Source organism: Dufourea novaeangliae, unplaced genomic scaffold (genome assembly GCF_001272555.1).
Source record: "Dufourea novaeangliae isolate 0120121106 unplaced genomic scaffold, ASM127255v1 scaffold16, whole genome shotgun sequence".
NCBI lineage: Eukaryota > Metazoa > Arthropoda > Insecta > Hymenoptera > Halictidae > Dufourea > Dufourea novaeangliae.
Genome location: NW_015373891.1, coordinates 4,537,162 through 4,557,898, shown reverse-complemented (window position 1 = coordinate 4,557,898; position 20,737 = coordinate 4,537,162). Strand labels below are relative to the sequence as shown.

The window sequence follows — 20,737 nt, the reverse complement described above, 5'->3', positions numbered from 1 at the left end:
GTTTGAATCTTCACACGCTGGTCTCCAGGTAGACATTGTCCCTTTCGCCTCTCGGAAATCGTCGGATGGGAATCAAGTTTGCCTATCTACTTGCGCGAACGCGGGAAAAAGGTCTCCAAGAAGAGACGAGGAGAGGAAGGTTCGTAGACGCGAGGGGCACGCGAATCGGAACGATTCTAAAAGGAACACCCCCTCACACACTCTCCATCCACGCTGGTTTCGCTTAGACAACGATCTTTCGATTCTCGCGTTCTTCTTCTGCCGGCCTTTCTTCGTTGGTTCTATAGACCGGAGTAGTTCTATGGAGCCATCAGCCGCTTCACGTTGTAGCGGCAGTAATCTCGGCCGATGATGTCCTCGTGCGGAATTTCCTCTTCAATCGGCTCGATCCCCTCCGCGGCCATTTTGTCACGAACCTGCGAATACGAAGATTTGTCTCTTGATTTCCTTTCGGGAAGAATAAAAACGACGGAGCCACGAATATTGTTGCTACGGTATGGTTTAGGGTGAAATATAGTTACAACTACCGACGATAAACATATACAGAGTGACGTGTAACTTGATGTTACTGTGTTCTACGTGAAAACACAACTCAATAAATTAATATTTTTGATATATAAAATAATATTTTTTTTTAAGAAATAAATCACTTTTGTTTATTCGAGACTTTGTTTTCGAGAAAGACGACTTTGAGAATCTGCTGAATAGTTTAGTGATTTTTTATTAATTTCCCAATAGTTTAAATATCTTTCTCGAATTTTTTGTTTTTCTTCTATGCCTTGACCACAGGTCGAGGATCACCGAATCACTCATTGATCCAGCTGATAATAAAAAAATGTAGTTCGCAGGAATCCCCTTTCGTCGGCCGTCGAATTACCCAATCCACCAGGTGTTCCAAAAGCAAGAAGAGGGCCTCTTGTCTCGAATCCCGCCGAATTAAATGTTCAGAACGTACTACGTAATAACGCAGGGAAATTTCTTGAGCGGAACCGAAAGTTTTCCGATACCGGACGGCCGGCGAGGGGAGAGAAAAAAAACGTCAATCAATTTTCACGATGGTGGTTCGAGTTCCCAAAGGCTCGCGGAGCACGCAATGGCGGTTTCGCTCGTACGGTGCACATGGCGTCGCGAATATTCTCAGGAAAAATCACGCTCGGCGATCGTCGGTCGTGGAGAAAAAGGGGAAATGTGGGCGAGAGAGGGTTGTACGGCGGGAGCAATCGGGTAGGCAGGGAGGGGAAAAAGTTCGCGGTGCACGTATTTCATGCGACCCTGCACAGCCACCATCAATTTTCGGTAAGCCCATTAACCTTCCACGGCCATTACGGTTCGGCCGAGGCTTTCGACGCTCGGCGAACGCGTAACCGATGTTCACAACTTTTTTCCTAAGCCAACCACCCCACCCCACATTTTTCCCTTTATCCTGCACCCGTGTTTTTGCTTTTTAATCGTTGAACACAGCTCGTTCCCTCCCGCGCCGATCCTCGCGATTCACGCCCCGCTCGAGAGCATACCTTTCAAAAGAGGTATTTCTTGAAGCATCGAGTGCCTGGCTATGGGGAGCAAAGTTTCTCTGGGCGAAGAAGGTTGATGACTTTTGCTTTTTATTCGATATCTTTGGGGAATCCTTCCCTCATCTTCTTGCTCGAGGATTGCAATCTTGAAAACTATTTTGGACTCAGCCCTTGTCTTGCGTTTATTCGTTGCGAGTAGATTGCGGGGAGATTTATATGTTTTTAGTAGACTAGGGATGTTTATCCATTTCTAATACTTTTTAACTTTCTAAACGTTGTAACACGAAGAGTTTATTAGTGTTTGATAGTATTTATATAGGGTTAGTTACCGAAGACAATTTTGGAGATAGGAAGATATGTTTGATACAAAAGCTGTTTGGTTAATGGGGAGCCATTAAGTGGGGAAGAGAACTTTTTCCTAAGCGAAGATGCTCAGGAGATTTCAAGGTCACCTTGAGTTTTTAAAGCGGACCAAGTGTTTTTCAACACCTACGATTGTCGTCATTCTCAAGACGATTTCAATGACCGTAGTCAATGAGGGTCACTCAAAAATCATGAATATACGCCTTTCAAGAGTTAAATCAATCTTAACATACTATTGTCAAAATACTATACTATTATAAATCTTCATCACAGAACGTCCAAATCTTCGAATATTATAAATTCTAATCAATATCAAGCTTATTTCCATTCTTCATCCCAAAATTTTCAATCTTATGTATTGTTGTTAAAATAAAAACGAACCAAGTATGCTATATCTGAAACTTTTACTCCAGAAAATGTTTCTCCAGAATAGGATAGATTATATTCCCTAGAAACAAAGTGGTCCAGTGTTATTTTAACCGCAGACATAAGGATCGAAAATTTTAGGGTGGTTTTCTAAGTTATGTATACAATGGTGGTCCTGAAAGTCCACGAAAGAATAACTTATGTACATTTAATAAAATATAACATGGAAAATCTTCCGAACCATCGATGAATAAAACAAAAACCCAACTTTGGTGAACAACTAACGCCTGTGACTCTGTATAAACGATAGTAGTCACAGACGCAATCAAATCCACATTATTCGCGAAACGTCGCGTAAACCATCGCTGGGCGACATTACGAACGTCTCCGTTCGTAATACGTGCTCCTCCCCTCTGCGTTTTATCTTTAAATTGAATTCCTTTTTTTCACCCCACCGAACCCCCTACCACCGGCAACGTTTACAGTCGCGGCGCGGAACGCTCCTCCGTGGAACCGTCGCGGGAAATTAAAATGTTAATGGACGCCGGGACGATTCCCGGGGCAACGACGAACGCCCGTTCCGCCGAAGATATTGTCCATAAATCCTGTACGGTTTTAATCAAACGTACAGTGTCGTCTTCCTTTTTTTTTCTCGCTCCCCTCTCACGACCGTAACGAGGCCCTTTATTTCGGGTCGCGGTATGGAACGCGTCATCGGTCATCTCGCCCACCCTCGAATCGCGAGATAGCGCACAAAATCGCGGTTTTTTCTTCTTTCTATTTTTTTTTTTTTTCAACGCACGGCTGTGTTTTATCTGTTTCTGAGGGGAGCGTGTATTTTTCAATGACGAGCGGCACGATGAAACGCGCCGCGGAGTTTTTATTTAGTCGTTTAAAACGGATTGCTGGGTGAAACGTAGTGCTTTTGTCTGCAACTAAGTGGGAGATTCATTACTTTTATATTGACTTTGTGGTGTTTGTGGTTGGTTGAATGGTTGAATTGTTGAGGAAATTTTATAATGTGAATCTATGAACTGGGGAATTATTAGATCCACCGATGAGCAGTTCTTTATTTATTTGTAATAGATCGATGGACTGCGGACGGTTGCGTGACCATAGATCTTTATCGTGTTTATTAACAGATTGTCGACGGGACACGTGAATCGGCGGTTTTCATTTTTCAAGCGCAGAAGACGATGAACAAGTATCGACGTTATTTAGTTTGCAGACATTGAAGACGCGAGGCAACAAATCACATATTGTGCGTGCAAAACTATTTTTAATAAAAGATTTCGTTTAACAAAATGAGAAAAACGGTGTTACTGGGACTGCTAGTTCGTTATTTATCGTGAAAAAACACATTGTTTATTAAAAAAGAAAATATTTAAAAAATTTTTTAAATAGTACTAAAGGATTATTGCTTCTTGATTTTAAGGAAAATATTTTTTTGTACAAGATACCAAAAAGATATGGTGAGCTGGTTAAGTTACAAGAAAAATAGAAATTTTTTAATTTCATTAAACATCGTTGTATACTGATTGTGAGTTTTAAAGAATGGTGTGTGTTATAAATGCTTTATATTCGGAACATTATCTCACCCTTTCCTCTTTGAACACTAGAATTACCAATGTTGAGTGTACACTAAATTAAATCTTCTACTAATATGCATAATATACAAGGTGTTCGATACCAGAGGTCAGAAAATTAAACTGGTCATTCTACAATACATAATAAAGTAAGACTAAGATGAAAAGTTACAAAATTGCCGTTGACAATTTAGTGCTGTGTTATCGACAATGACAATCGTCATCGTTGTTGAAAAGACTTACCATCCACAATGTTGGTAACAGTTAATTATATCCAGCATCTACTACGCGTGGTTCACGGCGAAATCTACCGTAACAAGGGTGTTCAAAACACCAGACGCGTCGAAGAACATAAAAACGTCGACCAACATAGGCCCCCATGTCTTCAGCAGGTGAGCCAAGTTCCACGGCAACCTTATAATTCGATCGAATGGGCTCCTCGTGCTCCATCACTATTATCCACTACCTCCATTCAACTCTCTACTATTTAATCTTCCTTGTCAGTATCGGGTACTTTATCTCCCGGTTGTTCACCTTGAATCATCCCGAAGTCTTCGCACCATCCACGATTCCAGACCCTCCTTCCGAGACACACAACTCGTCCCTCGTACATCGGCGCTTGAATACGATTAACGAGTTTTCCACTGAATTTTCCTCCAGGCATAGACCGCTCCTATAAATATTCAATCTTCAATAACGTTCCCATCCGAAGCGATGACCTACGAAAAGGGAATTGTTTCAAAGGGTCCTCGAATTTCGTTCCTTCTTCGGGATGGGGCGTCGTCGGAATCCAATTCCACCAGGCAGAGAATTCCGTCGCCGTTTCACCAGGTTCGCGGCGGGAACGGTCTATTGTTTTAACAATTACGGACGTTTCTCGGTCCCGAGTAACGAGCAGTCGGTGGCCAAGGATTGCAACGAGGCTGGGGATTAAAATCGTTCAAAGATTCCACCCTTCATGGCCCGAACGGACTCGTACGTTTGGCGAGAAACGGGCAGGTGTGTACCAGGTAAGGCGTGCTCGGAACGTTTTCCCAGCATTCGAGATAGAAATCGACGTGCTCTCCTCGACGAAGGAGATTCGTTCCGCGGAGAAAGTAGTCTTCCTCGCAGGTAACTGTCCCCTTGGACGGACGATTTGCTTTTCTGGAGTCTAGGACAAATTTCCCAAGTCCACGAGCAGAACTTTCAACGTTGCTATTAGCAGGACGACCTTAACGAAATTTCTCTCCGGAACAATTACGGTTTTTCGTTTTTGCAATTTTCATTACTTTACTTTTCTTGTATTTCTGATAATAACTCGCTCAAGTATATATGACATAATCGAATCGTCGATCAGGTTACAGCAACGTAGATCTTACGTGTACATTCGATCAATAGGAAACTTCATCCATTATCGCACGGAAACGCTAGGGCCTCGTGACGAGTCGTATCGAATTTCTTCGAGGGTTCAAGCAACCCCAATAACAACGCGCGACCCCACCCATTACACTGTCCATTTTATCCCTCCATGTGGATTGCCATCGCGCGTCGGTGACCTCTGTTTCGCGACTACTGTCGTTACCGCGCCATCGAGGTCACGATTAAATTATCACAGTAATTTCCCGCCAGTTAGGCGGGCAGGGGGAGGCTCGTCAAACACGCGGCACTGTTTACGCGTGTAATTTCTCGCGTTACGAGCCGTCCGTGTAATTCGAGTAATATCCCGTCGAGGGCGAGTTACAGGGGAACGGGGTTTGGCTCTGCTCGGCAGCTAGGCACAGCTTTTGATTTCGCTGCCAAATGGATATTTCACGACGTGGCCCGAGCAAAAAGGCGCGTCGAAGCGACGAACGAGCGGAAGCTGGGCAAGTTTAAAATTAATTTTCCCCCCCCCCCTCCTATCGTCTACTGGCTCGTAAAAACGGTCGGTTTAAATGCAACGTCACGACGCGATACAAATTACTATTCGTCTCTTATTCGGCCGCTTGTCAGATCCAGATGGCCGTGCCTGGAGCTGATCGCGAGACTAAAAATGGAAGGATACGCGTGAGAATATACCGAGGATGTCGTGGAATGGGTGGTTTAATTATTAGGGTAATTTTTGGGGCAGATAGGTTGGTATTAACGTTTTTTTCGATGGGATGGGAGTTGCAGTATTTGCTGGAACTTCAGGTGCATTGTATTTGGACCTCACGAAGGATCGATAAATCCACTGACGACCATAAGTGTACCAGTATGCCACGTTAATCTACCATTTCTAGCGCTACTATTTGAAATATTTATTTTTTCTCAGTTCTATAGGTTGCTTAGGAAAAATAATAATTTGACTGTACTAGGTTAAAATTTCTCGTTATTATATTTAAGAATAATCTATTTTTAAGTATTTTATTCCAACACGGCGATATCTTTCGGAGAAGCTGAAAACCCACGGTCGTCAGTGGGTTAATCACCTGGACGCTGACTAGATTCGAAACAAATTTTCCAGACAGGCACGGTGTAATTTTCTTCTATGTCTACTAATACTAACAAATTATTGGAGTAACTGTTGAATATACAAAACATGTTTGCTTTATGATGTAAAGTTAAATAACCTTCTGTTATTCCTGAGTCGTAGTTTCTCATTATTCCGCCTCGAGTCCATATTTAGTCCCTACCCTCTATTTGGCCCACCTCCTCTATTCGTCTCTCGTTCACCCATTTGTCAGATCCAGAAAAAAACTAGTATCACATGAAACAACCTGTATACCAAAAATAAATGGGACAAAGATGTGGAAGAAAATTCTGGAGAAGAAAAAAAAAAGTCCTGAGTTAACTTTCGCAAGCACTAGTCCGGGAGTGCAGTCATTCACTAATCCGAACCTCTGCACGCATTCACACTCAGCACTTCTCACGAAGCAGTGCTCTGAGAGATAAAAAAAAATCGTAAAACTGAACTGTACACTGTGTTTCGGATCCTCGTTGTTTCATCCAGGGATATTTCGCCCCGGCTACCGATTCTATTACATCCCATCTGGTTTTTTCATCCCCCGAGAACGGAGGATAAACGTTAACACGTGGGATCTAGAGAAGACAGCGACGGGACATATGATTCCCTCGATGTACGTGCACCGTGCCACGAATCCACACAGTCGACCTGGATAGGTACAAATCATGGAACAGACGGATGGCAGGTCGGGGGAACGGAGTCGGTGGAGGAGGCTCGAACCAGCTGGTTCTGGGATTGGCAGGAGTCCAACGGAACAAAAATCGTCGAGCGGCGGGTTGCACGCTCTGTGCAGGAACCTCCGTTTCGCGCGATGATGCACCGGCGGATCCATGATTTGTGTGCTTTATTAAATCCGATATTGGTCGACTCGGCTAACCTGGTTTCTCCTGGCCATCGGTTATTTCGCGCCAGAAACCACGTTGTCCCGATGATTTTTCCTGAGTCTGCCCGACCCCCTTTTCTTCGGGCTCGTGCCTTGTGACACGAGAATGAAGCTGGCCGCGTGTCGAATACAACAGAGCTTGGCCTAGACTGATTTAACCTTTCTGTTGAGAGATCGTGATATGAATATATTGTGGAAAGAGAAGGCTGGCGCTGCCCTCGAACTATCCTCCAATGGGTAGGTTCATTGCGTTGTTGGCCAGTAGCTTTTGTCACATCAGCTTTCTTCTGTTGTATTATTTTTATTTGACTTGTCAACTCGGGAGGATGAGTGCACTTGCTATTTATGTTTGACTATATCTTTCAATAATTTTTCACGTTTCTATTTAATTGTTTATAGAATTTCTTTCTCAAATTTCTTGTTTAATTATACCGAAGAATTGTCACGCCTGATCCCTACTAGACACTGTATAATACTATATAAAAATATTAAATTTATCTACAAGAATTTGTAAAAACAATACGAGATGTGCATTTTTGTAAGAATTGATTTTTGTTCATTCGTCAGATTCATCCGCATTCCTCAAAACATCGAGGTATATTGAACGATGTAACCGAATTTTTAAACGCGTTTAATTTTTTCTGCAATTCTAGTGGACAATTAATTAACAATTATCCTGCGTAAAATCGTTGATATTTCGATTCTATTTTTACCACAAACACAAAAATCATTTTTTTTCATACTGTGACTACAATAATTCGATCACTCACTGTAGGTCCTACTACAGAATCCAGGTTACTGTAGGGCAGAATTGGGCACAGTTTTCTTCGAAGAATTCACAGTGAAAAGCAGCAGTATCCAAGATTTAAATACTCATTCGATAAGAAATACTACTTTATAATAATAATACAAATTTCCACATTTAATCAATGAAAAATGACGAAACACGTTTTTATCTTTCACTCGAAACTCCTTATCTAGATAACGAATTTGTCCATCTCTGCTCTACGGTACCCCAGAACGATTTCAATTAGCAGTGGATCTAAGAGAGAACATCATCCGGGACCATTTACCTCTTCCACCGCCTTGAAGACACGAATTAGATTGAGCCCCGCCAGCTTTTGGATGTCCTTCTCCGACCAGCCCCTCGCCAACAATTCCGCGAACAGTTCCGGGTACTTGCTGACGTCCTCCAGGCCGGTCGGTGTCCTGAAACAACGAGCACGTAAAAATGTTTTTATGAAAATGCACGTTCGCCATCTGCGCCTGAACACCAGCTACCCGTGACTAATCGTACGTCCTTATTACGGATGAGAGGGACCTTCTTCTTCTCCCTTTTACACGGTTATAAAGTCGTTTTTATAGGCCACCGGTCATTTGGATAGAGGTTCGATAAGGGCAGCTTTCAGCCCTGTCGACGGGAAATATTCGCGACCTCGAAGATCATTATTCGCATAAATATTTCCGCGCGATAAAACGAAGGTTTAATGTACCGAGGGCTGAGAGAGATCCTGTGGCCGAGTTTAAATTAGAAAACTGCTTGAAACTTTTAGAAGGACCCACCACGCCCGCCTGTTCCACGCTGCTCGGAGTAATTTCGACCCGTGCTCTAGCGTAATTCTTCGCGGGAAATTTAATCTATTATACGCAGACCACGGACGAATAATCTTTCTCCATGCTCGTGCTCGTTGTTCAAACGCGCCGTGCGTGTGCCACGGTGTGAGGAATTTCCACGCAAGGGATCTTCGTCCCCGCGATAACGCGACAGAATAGAGAGTTGGAAAGTCGACGCTTGTAAAAATTCATTCGCGAAAGAATTTAACGACTTTTCTCGTGCTTTCTAGCCCAGTTTCCCGCAACGACCCACGAGATTAAGAGTTAAAACGTTATGCTAAGATCGGTCCAATGTCAAAGTATTTTCAAAAGTTTTTTGTACGAATAGCGTATTCTCGGTTCTATTGTTGGACAGTGTTTCTTTTAAGATTTCGTCAGTAGTATGTCAATGGGAGATTTCATAGCCCAGTTGACATGACTTTTTTGTGAACGCTTTTATTCTCCGGCGACTCGCAGCTGTCTTCACCTGACTACTGCTACCTCACGCTATGGGATCATTCAAGGCGAATACTCTATTTCCTGTTTTTCCAACGACAAAGGCGATTGTAATAATAGAAAAAATATTCGAAATTTGTATCAGTCAGAACCGTGCGTGAAACTGGCGAGAAAGAGTTGCACCGAGGTATATCGCCGGCTCCCTATTCTTCCATTCGAGACGAACTTCGCTCGGCGCAAAGTCGGCGTACAATAACGAGCTTGTCGGGAGGAGCAGTCGCGGATAAATTACGAGTCACCTCGGGCGGTTTATCCCTCATTACTTTAATTACTATATAGCGAGCTACCGGCGAGTAACGCGCGAGAGTTCTATTCTACGACGGCGAGAGGACGTCAGAATGCGACGTCGCTTTTCAACGGTCCCCCACCCTTCCTTCGCTTCGCGATCTGAACGGGTAAATGTGCCACGAGGTCGAGCTCCCCGGGTCGTTTTAACAACCCCCTACCCCGGAGTATATGGATAGGCAAGGGAGATAATGAGAATTAACGATTCCGCCTTATTTTTATTCGCGACCATTGCGACGCAATTAAGGCTTAAACGGGGTTCTCGTATTCGGTCAATTTCGGTCGTATTGGATCTGATATTTTTCTTTTGATACATCGAAGGAAAAACGTGTCACTCGTTGGCATATTCAAATGTGATCCATGTATTCTCTTTTACGTATGATTGATCAAAATTTATGCGAAATTATTCTTTTTCCAACAATTTTTTTCGGAAAATTTTGCAGCGTATAGGTTTCTATGTACTTTCTCTCTATTTTATGAGGTAGTTCGACACTAGAAGTACCAAAGCAGTCAAAATTAATGGTTAGTGTGCTTTTTTAACGATACTAAAAATGTTATCACAATACATTTCCTCGGATCTTTTACAACGTTTATTTCAATATGAAAGTGAAGAAATTGGTTAACTTATAAATTTGTATAGTTTCAAAAGTTTGTCATGTTTATCGAAGGCTCCTCGGCATTGAGTGTTCAGGTGTCATCCCCACCACTGGACGCTTGACTGGTTCCACGGGGGACTCCCCAGTGGGGGGGATGACGTCTGAATACTAAGTGCCGAAGAGCCTTCGAACACTCATCGATGATTTACAGTATTTAAACACCGTTACAAAATTTGTGCATAAAAATAATATCGCAGTATAATTCAAAACAAACAGCCTCTATTATCTGAACGCATATATTTTCGACGATTTAAGACTTAAAAAACGAAATAAAGTGTGTCTGACTACGTACGACCCTTTTCACTGTGGCATTCAACGTGCTTAGTAACTTTTCTCCTTCGAACGATCATTTATCCTCAACCGTTAGCTTCGTTCCTACCGAAAGTGTCGATCGTTCCGCAGGAGAAATTCCATCGGCCCGATTCATCGAATCAGGTCGCAGGTGTTGAATAACCAAATAAATCGATCCTCGTCAGTCTCAATAGGGGCGGTCGGAATAGTTCGACGCTTAATTTCGACACGCGCGGACGCATCGGTGTCGACGTAGATACATTCACCGGCGAATTAGAGGAAATAACGGGAGCGAGTAGAGCGTTAAAAGAGATCAGTCTGAATTTCGACGTTCTCATTACGCGCGTCATAACGAGCGGCAGAGATAGAGACTTATTCATGGCGCGTCATATCGCGGCTGAAACTGGCAGTTATGCAGCCTGTATACTGTGCCACCCTGGAATCGACCCTGTCTGCGGTCACGAGCGTTGTTTCGATCTCGGAAATTTCCAAATCGAGTGTGCCCGTCATTAAGCGGCGACTGGCGAGCCGGCAATCGTCGCGTCCACGCTTCCCACGCCTCTCACCCCTCTCGAAACGCTCGTTATCCATACATGTCGGTTCGTACTATCGATAACACCCGGTGAAAAGGGGAAACGAGAAAAAAGTACACTGACCACTAACAAAACGCAGTACTCGTTGGAAGGTTAGAAATGTTCTAATAATGTTACCTTTTCCATTGTTTCGAAACAGGTCTGCAGTAGGTACTGTTTTGTCGTTCTCACGATTAACAAATTCAGAGTGTAGTACAGTGGTGTCTGCTTAGTATTTGTATCTTTTGCTCAGTTAGTAGTTGCAAGTTATTCCTCAGTTTTTACAATACGAAACTTGGCTCATTGACTGTAGGGCCTCGCTACATCATACCGGTCGCTATACAGTAAATCATTGATGAGTGTTCGAAGGCTCTACGGTACTGAGCGTTCAGACGTCATTTCCACCACTGGGGGGAGGGGGGATTCTCGTGGAACCAGTCAACCGCTCAGTGGTGGGGATGACGTCTGAACACTCAGTGCAGAGGAGCCTTCGAACACTCATCGATGATTTACTGTACTAACTAGACGGCACACTCTACCGAATGGCTGTCAAATATTAGAAACAATTAGCATGCTCTGGGTCACCATTTTCTCTTCTACTGACATTCACTCTTTTTCATTCCCTCTACTTCTCTGTCTCCCAGGCAATGAAAACTTCTTTACCTTATCTCACGTTATTAGCAATAAACAGGTTGATGAAGCAGCTTTATTTCTTTTTTAATTTTTGACACGGTCTGATCACAGGAGACATTGAAACTGCACGGTTTACATATCAAACGTGTATAGAAGAACCCAATCGCCGCCATCTTTCTCGATTCTTTCAGCGCAGCATCGACGCCGACTGACGTCGAAACGGAGAAATCCTATTCGGACGGGAAGATACATTTCGTCCAGTCGGAACGACAGTGATTTATAGGCGAGGATGAAAGGCGGAAAGAGGAAAAAGCTCGGGCGCGATGGAAAGAAACACGGAAGGGGGAGGGGGATCGATACGCGGAGGAAACGCAACTGTGGACGAAAAGGAGGGAACATATCCGAAAGGGAGGGGGGGGGGGCGATTATTTTCACCGTCTCTCCGCCGGTAGCAATGCTAATTACGCCCATCGGGAGGATCATCGGACAGGATAATTGATGGTAATTATCGGACCAAATGCGAAGACGCGATCGCGATTACAATCCCGCCTATTTATCCATCCGTTCATATCGACTCATCTGTAAATAGAAAATTGAAGCTGCCTAGGCGGGCTTCGAACCCAGAGTCTCGTTGTTTTCTCGATGTATGTACGTCTTCGGATGGTATTGTTGATCGATCGTAGTGGAATCGAATGTACGGTTCACTTTTCGAATGTGGGACACATTATGTGTATAGGAGAGAAATCGTATCTTTAGAGTGAATGATACGTATGTTATCTGCGATACGTTTTTACGGAGTGTAGAAATATTTTTTCGTAATTACCGTTTAATAAATGTTTGATGGGTTAAGTGTTCTTAGTTAAGATTTTGACCATCACGTTGTCTATATGTATATCGATGTCACCGTTTCTTGTTCGGAGCTAAAATGATTAATCTTTACGGCGAGACACTAATCGATGCAAATTCAGTTGGGTCGTTTGAGATTCAAAAAGGTTAAAAGAACGAAGATCGTGATTAATCTTGGTTTATAAGTTCCCGTTTCATTAATAAAAATTGCTTTGACTTTATGGACGTTTTATGGGTGTTGCTCTGACAGTTAATTCTACCTGGAGGCTGCTTAACTGGCTGTTTGATGCCGGCGATTATCGGTAAGTATAGTAACCTCCCTTTATATTATAATTAAAAGAGAAACTGTTACTGTCTGCTACTTGGGCTGCTTTATTGCTTCATAATTGTAGTTTGCTACCGAGGCTAGAAAATTAATTAATACGATACGTTCCTGGCTGTTGACTGTAAGGTATCAGGTACCTTATAAATTATTATTAGCGTATACAGTATCCGTTCAAACGTTAATCGCAGACGTTTATGTTATGGACCTGTTTAACGTGTCAGGTTTAATATGAAATTGCAGCATTCAATACTTAATTTGTAACCCTCGAAGTATAGACCATCAAAGTCGATGGCTGGGTTAATTTTGACATATATAGGTATACATATCACATTATATTCGCTTCGACGTTGCATAAATAGCTCATTAACTGATTAATTTTCTTATGCATACCCTTTCAAATTCAGGAATTTATAATCACGAGTAAATTAATCTTATTATATCAAAATAACAAACCGAAACCAGAAATACAGATGTACTTTCGTTATACCTCATCTTCTCAATGATTTATCGAATACAATTACCCATTTGGAGCTAAGAATAAAGTAATGTTATTATCTCAAAATATCAAATCTATGCACGATACACAAACACTAACGTCTATGTCGTAGTTCAGCTCCCTCAAGATTAATTTAAATATACATTAATTCGTCGTTCTCTTTACTCCAAGCTCCAAAGTTACTCAACCCCTTCATAACATCACCTTCCACTCAGTCATCGTAGAAAAAGCACTCCATCAACGAACACCTATTTAACGAATTACCAAAATGTTCATCGTGACACCGAAAGAAAAGAAATTATAAGACGGATCAAAATCATAATATTCGGTATTACCAAGCGCTCCCGTTCGTTTCATAAAAGGAAAACCGTGGACTGCGCGCAGCTACAGCTAATTACGCCATTAGACTAACGATAGCTCGGAGGTTGACCGCAAGACTGACATGCTCGTTACTGGAAACTCGCCGTTGGATGAATTTTAATTGCATTCGGAAGTTCGTCGCCCGTGCGGTTCGCTGTTTGGCCGTGGGGGAGGCGCTTCTTGGTCTACACGGAACTTGCATTTCCGGCCACGCTCTTTTTTCCCTTTACTTCTTACTATTCCTCGTATCGATGGGATCGAGACTCGCCGCCAGTCTCTCTGCCGCGCACAAAATGTACTCGACGCAGGTACTCGACAGTGATTTATAGAAGACCGTGAGAGCTGTGGAGGGTGGAGAATGGGGTTGGAGGGCGTAGGGGGTGGGGGTAGAGAAAATATAAAAAAGCCGTAATACGAAATTTCCATAAAAATGTACTGGGGTTGGAACGAAGAGCGAAAATAGAGGGTGGACTGTAAGGGGGATGAAACTCTTTCTTTCACCTGGCTTGCTTTTTTATTCTTCGATGTACCGCCCCTTCCCCCCTCCACCGGAACAAAGAATTTATTGGGACCGTTGTTCGAACGAACGCGCTAAAATGTTGCTTGCCTGCGGTTTATGCGGAATTTAGCGGTTAGCTTCGTACGAGCTTTTGGATAATATGAATTTTAACGTTCGTTCAAAGCCCCGGTTAATTCGATGGAAGTTAATATCGACTTCATCCGAATCCGTTCCACTTGATCCTCTATTATATCTCGAGGTATTTCGAGTCTGACCCATTTCCTTCTCGTGGAAATAATTAAATACCGGCTTTGTCGTCCGTTTTTGTTTTGTTTTTAAATTCAGTTTCGCGGAAGAGGATTATTCAGACTGGGAATCGGTTATTTAAATGTTGCGTTGAAACCGACCGTGTTGTTTCAGGGGATGAAAATTTGTTTGGAATTAGTTTAACGGTAGTTTTCCTACTGTATAATTATATTTACAGTTTACTACCCAGTAGTATTTGTAGTGTCGTTGTCTAGCGGTATAACTTTAAAGCGAAATTGGTCTTTTTTCTTTGTTTAGAAAAATAATTAACCTTGATAATTTGCCTCCTTATAGTAGATATATGTTATTGGAGAATGAACTTTAAAAAAGTAATTAAAACGTAACAAATTATATTTTTTTTGTTAGTACTTGGGCAAAAAAATCAAGATTTTCGTTGCCTGACTTTCAACTTGTGAATTATCGTGCAATTTTCATTCTAGAATTGTAAAGCTAGGTTCATCCTCTAACTACAAATATAACGTATCGAAATAATTCTTCTTTTTTATTCGAGATAACTAGAATGGCCTTATCACGCACGTCAGTCACAGGAATTTTTTTTGCAGACTTGGTTTTGAGGACATTTCACGTACAAAATTGTACGCTTAAATTAATAAAAAAAATGCTAATTAATAGTTTAACTGTGCCTCAATACATACACACAAAGTATCAATAGATTCGATTAATTGAGTTCTGCACAAATAATTTAGAAAAATACGCCCCTCTTCAGATCGGTACATTGATCCCACCCCTTAACAATTCTAAAAACAAACGTCCCCTTTCGATCAGTTTCCACGACCCCGTGTCTAACGATTCCCCCGCGGAGTATTTCAACGAGACGACGTCCCGATAGTCGTTAAAATTTGCACGGTTCATTGTTGTCGAATGTCCCGATTTTCCGGTCCAGTTAATGACATTCTTTTTCCTGTTAAGCATCGTGACAAATGAAAAACACGCTCGGGAAGATAAATTGTCCCGCTTGTTAATTGATCGATCATTGCTCGTGTCGCGAAAACGGGGCGCATTTATCCTAGTCGATTGCCGGATGCGTTCAATTTTGCCTCCCCCTCGACGCGAGCCTGCAGCGGGAAAATTTCGAATGGTCTCGAGTATCCGAGTGACACGGCTGAAAAATGTTTTCGAGAGCTCCGTAGGTTTCACCGAAAAAATTCCTGGGGTTTCTCAGACGGAGCTCGGTGAAATTTTTAATTTCGCCTCCTTGGTAGTGCTGGTTGTTCGTAGAACTTAGGCGCTAACCCTAGACGAGGGAGGGAAGAAATCGGACATTGTTTTCATTTCGATGCGAAATTTTCCCTTCAGATTCCTTTCGTTGGCTCTGTCAACGCCGAATGCGTTGCCTCTCGTACTCTATTTCCTCTGGACAATTACAACGTACACGTGAATTTTTTTCGCTCACGCCTCGGTGGTCAAAGGGTTCTGGTAACGGCGCAGAGAAAATATATTTGTCGTCCCTTTGTAATTTTTAATTACTCGAATTTGTAAATCGCAATGAAAGCTGATGGTACAAAGTATTCGTACCGCTGTGTACTCGTAATTGAAACGAATACAAATTGGGTAATATACATAGGATGGGGTTACAGGGTGGGTTGTAATTGGTGTTGCGACACGAAAGAGGGCGGTTCTGCAGGAAAATATATACATGCTGAAAATGTAGAATTAGATATTTTTATGTTACTAATGCTTCGACGTGGATGATATTTGTTGAGAAATTATTTAGTAGAGTGCATCTCTCGACATGGGAATTATCAATTTTGGTGAAGATTGGATAAACCATTACGATCATTGAGAACACCTATACGAGTCAGTTGATTGTTGTCGTCTATTTCTTGCAATTACTTTGTAAAGGTATAGATTTTGCTCATACAAGATGTGTTTTGTCTGTTTGGAGAACCCATTTGAAGAAATATCAAGATCACATGGCCAAGAACATGGTGAAAATCGATCTCAATTTTCGTAGGATCATTTTTGTTCCTAAGAAAAGTGCTCCAGGGAAATTATTCTTCGCTTAAGCATCCAGACGTTGTTTGTTCAACATTTGCAATCCATCCACAAGTGTTGGCGAAGAACTTCGATAATATCACGTCCTCCTATCGATTTTTATATTTGGCACAGAGATAAACCATTGAAGAATATTTGACACATATTTCTTTATCGGCAATCTTTCTCGTTGAAAGGGGGAAAACAGCTCTTAATATTGAGACTGGAATTTTTAATTTAACGTTTATAGTCTAGGTAAAGTAACTTCAGAGATATTCGATTAAATAGATTTTTCACCCTTGACTTTGAGAGCTGTTCTCATCTATTCAATATGGACGATTGTCGATGACAAATATGTTCATTTTATAAACAAACCGTTCGTGTCTGTAATATTGTAATGTTGTACTATTCATTGATTTTCACAATGTATTTTAATTCTACACACAATAACCTTCGCTATTCATTCAAAACAATTTAAGAAATTCTATACCTTTCGAATATTTTACACTTTCCACCTACACTCGTCGCAATCCCTCTCTTTTCTCTCGGATAGAAATTTCATCGTTTTGTTAACAATCATTTGTCCCCGTCCAAATCCGTTCGGCACACCTATAAACATACGAGAGCCTTGCTATCCGGGACGATTCGATCGTCGACACGGCGATATATTTTTCTTCCCTTTAACCTTTTTATTGCTCGATATGCAAATTCGCGGTTCGTTGAGGTCTCGGTTGCTTTTTCACCTGTTTCCCAACGGTCGCCACGCCCACGCGTGTTTTTCGCGCGAGGTTCGGAAAACCTGACAACTTTTTAGCAGCTGCTATCCGAGCGCTCTCTTTTTACCCTTTTGGCTAGCACGCCTCTTTCTATTTTTTTTTTTATGTTTTTTTGGGACCGGCTTAATGGCGACCAGTCCGATTTCAGCCCTCGGGCAGATGTAACTTCTCGCCGTTTTGCAAACAGGAACAAAACGGATGGGGTTTTCTCGTACGTTTCGTTCGATTCCATATCCCTGCCCACGTCGTTCCCCCGGAGCGATTGTATTTTATTAAATATTTGTGCGTTTTTTGTTCGCGGAAGAGACGCGATACGAACGTGAACGAAACACGCGGGTTCGGCGGTTTTGCTTTTGGGATTTTGGGAATTTTCTGCTCTCTGGTTTATGATGCAATTATTTTTAATGGGATTTAAATCGGCATACTGGGAGTATTAAGACAGAATTTAAAGCCCGATACGTTTTTTTTTTTCGTTCTTGATGGTACAGTCGTTGGGATTTTTCATGGAATTTCGGGTATTAGGAAGAAGAGGGTGGAATTATTGGTTCGATGGGATATAAATAGCGGATCGCCGTTATTGTCTGCAGTGTTATAATTAGACTGTGGATGTTTGTGTATTTATAACATCTCTTAACTTGGAAAATACAATAAAATAAACGTTTCAGTCAAATTGAATCCTATTTATATGTTATCAACGTAGTAAAGTCTTTACTACAGAATTCAAACTCCAGCTCCATTTTGATTTTTAGATATCAGTATGTAAAGTTTTGATTTTGCATAAACTTCCGCAGTCTGATTGTAATTTTGTACAGTTTTAATTTTAAATTCTACAAACCCTTATCTCTGTTATCTCATGAAAATGATTTTAAAAACTCTACATATTTAGTATGCTGAAACGGCCATTTTTTCCCTACGAACTTAATACTTGCAATGACGATCTTAATATATTAGCGTTATCGATCTTAGAAAGGAAGCATTTAACTCGTCGCTCTCTGATTTTGAAATACTTTAGCAGAATGGTAGTGTACCAACTGTTGTTGCTAATGGTGAAATATTCTATGTGGACAGAGAATAATTTGAAAGCTACAAACAATTCGCCTCACGTATCACACGACGTAGGCAATTAAACGATCTGTCGATGTTCTCTAAAAACGGAATACAGTTAACTTTTGTAGGTTTCAATTAATTTAATTAACTGTTTCACTGTGTATTCCTTGTAGCGTGATCGAGAAGGTACATATTTGTTTTTAATTTATATATTTCCAATTATTGAGGGTTTACGTCCAATAGTTTGTGGACAGCAAAAAAAAAAAGGATGTGTACGAACAATTCTGTAATATTATCTCAAAATCAGAGGGGGAACAGTTGAGTGCTTACCGTGTAAAAGATCGAGGGTCTGAAACTAGGTAGTAAACCCCTTCAGACCTCTGCTTTCAAATATATTGATAGCTTTCCAAGGATGGTAGGCTCTACCTACACTAGATAATTTATTACACTCTCCCTAGTATTAGAGATATAAATTTTACACCCCTGAACTAAATTGTGTCGTTTAGAATTGCCACCGCGGACTCCTCCGATACTCTGACTGGTCGGGGTTGTTCATTAATATCTCGTTAACAAAACCTCGGAGAACTTTTTCGCCAAAGAAAAAGTTATTTCAAATCACCCCAGCAATTACCCATTTCAAGAACTCAAGCCTATTTTGAGATACCCTGTATATTTTTGACGATCGAAAAAACGAAACATAATTATGTCTGACCATGCACGACCTTTTTCACTGTGGCACTCAACGTGTTAACGGACAATTATCGAAAGTACCTGTATCCTTCGATCGAAACCCTAGTTACTCGTCCCCTCGGAGACATCGAATCTGTTGTCGACAGAATGGCTCAGGAATAAATTTACCGGTCGACAGGCTCTAAAAACAATTTCAAAGGGAACGTCGCGGCGCAACGCAATCTCCTCGAAGAAGACGTGGTGTCCACAGTCAAGCAACCGGAGCACGCCGTGTCGTACGTTTCACTTCCGTTGTATTACATTTTTATTGGGACAGCTGGTCAACGCTTCGAGGAGACGTAAATATAACGGGGCATACGTATGCTTTATGGTCGCGTTGTGTACGGTCGTGGACCTCGTAAATCGCGCGGTGCAGTATAGAGAAAACAGAAAAGGCGGCCTTCTGGTTTCGAGGAGAGAGAAATTACACCGTTCTGCTTCTTTTTCCAGCACTAATTCACCGTGCGTTCGTTAAAGCCTGCTCATTTGTTTGCCGCGCGTGCTGCACGGTGTGTGCTCGTTATGATTTATCGTCGCGCGCACAGGAACGCCGTAAGAGTCGTGTAAGCATATTTTTATTAGCTTCGAGTATAGTCCGTGGAAATAATTGTACGATAGTGGGATGGGATGGGACTTACAGATTGATTCCGTCGTAGCCGGCTCCGATCCCGACGTGGTCGATCCCCGCGATCTTCCTTACGTGATCGATGTGCGCTGCAACAGACAAAGAGAACGGGGAATATTATTTTTTTGTGATTGTATTTTTGCATCGAAGCGAAGCTTTCCTGAGATAGTGTCGCGAGGTTCGTAATAGCTGGATGAGTAATTCTTGAACTTTGGCTTCTTTCCAATTAGACTATGGATTTTAGGGATTTGTAGAGTAAGTGATTATTGAGAAATTTTGTGTAGTCAAATTTTTAACAACTGCCCACCTTTTTACTATTGTGCTGATATCGTGATTAATTTAAATCAGCTAATTTTAATTAATTTAATTACAATCACTCATAAGTGTTTGGCCATCCATATTAAACTGACATCACTAAAAATGTGCCCAACTTCTCAACAGAATTAGTTTATTTCACAATAACGACTACAAACAAAATTCATAATTTTTTACCAAATCATCCGAAAGTGATATGTAAAATGCGAAACAGTAAATGCTTCTTCGATGGAATGGCAAATGTACTTATGAATGGTAGTAGGTATACGTCCAACGAATTCAGTCCAATGTCACTATCGAATAATGTTTACTTCAATAAAACTTTGAAAATTCAAGTTATAATTTAATTACGTGTTACACAGAAAAAAACGTATTTCCAGAAAGTACGTGAAAATGATTCATCAGCAACGATCGCGATCAACGAGCCAGTGTCGTCCACGAGAATCGTTCAGTTTCAAAGTATCCAAGAAAGGGTTACCAGCTTCGTAAAAGGAACGAATATCTTCCCCAGTCATATTGACAGTTCGTTGAACCAAACGTCGACGAATTTTTTGAGTGCATCCGACGTTTCGGCGAGAATCTGCTTCGCAAACAAGACAGCAGTCGCGCGCGTCTTCCGCGCGGTAAGTGCAAACGCCGGTAACACGCGAAAGGTAAACCCGGTGCATTTGACGCGCAACACATCGAGTACAC

At 41.7% G+C, this 20,737-nt stretch overlaps 1 protein-coding gene across 1 annotated transcript in view; it reads right to left on the bottom strand.

The window, feature by feature from the left end:
- Nucleotides 1-257: 257 nt before the first annotated feature.
- LOC107187839 (dipeptidase 1) overlaps nucleotides 258-20,737 on the bottom strand; it is a 104,051-nt gene continuing 83,571 nt past the window's right edge. The window contains exons 8-10 of the mRNA XM_015576020.1: nucleotides 19,743-19,818; nucleotides 8,253-8,388; nucleotides 258-416 (exon numbers count right to left, since the gene is read on the bottom strand). Coding sequence (XP_015431506.1) covers nucleotides 300-416; nucleotides 8,253-8,388; nucleotides 19,743-19,818 — 329 coding nt within the window. The 3' untranslated portion in view covers nucleotides 258-299. The remainder of the gene's footprint in view (nucleotides 417-8,252; nucleotides 8,389-19,742; nucleotides 19,819-20,737) is intronic.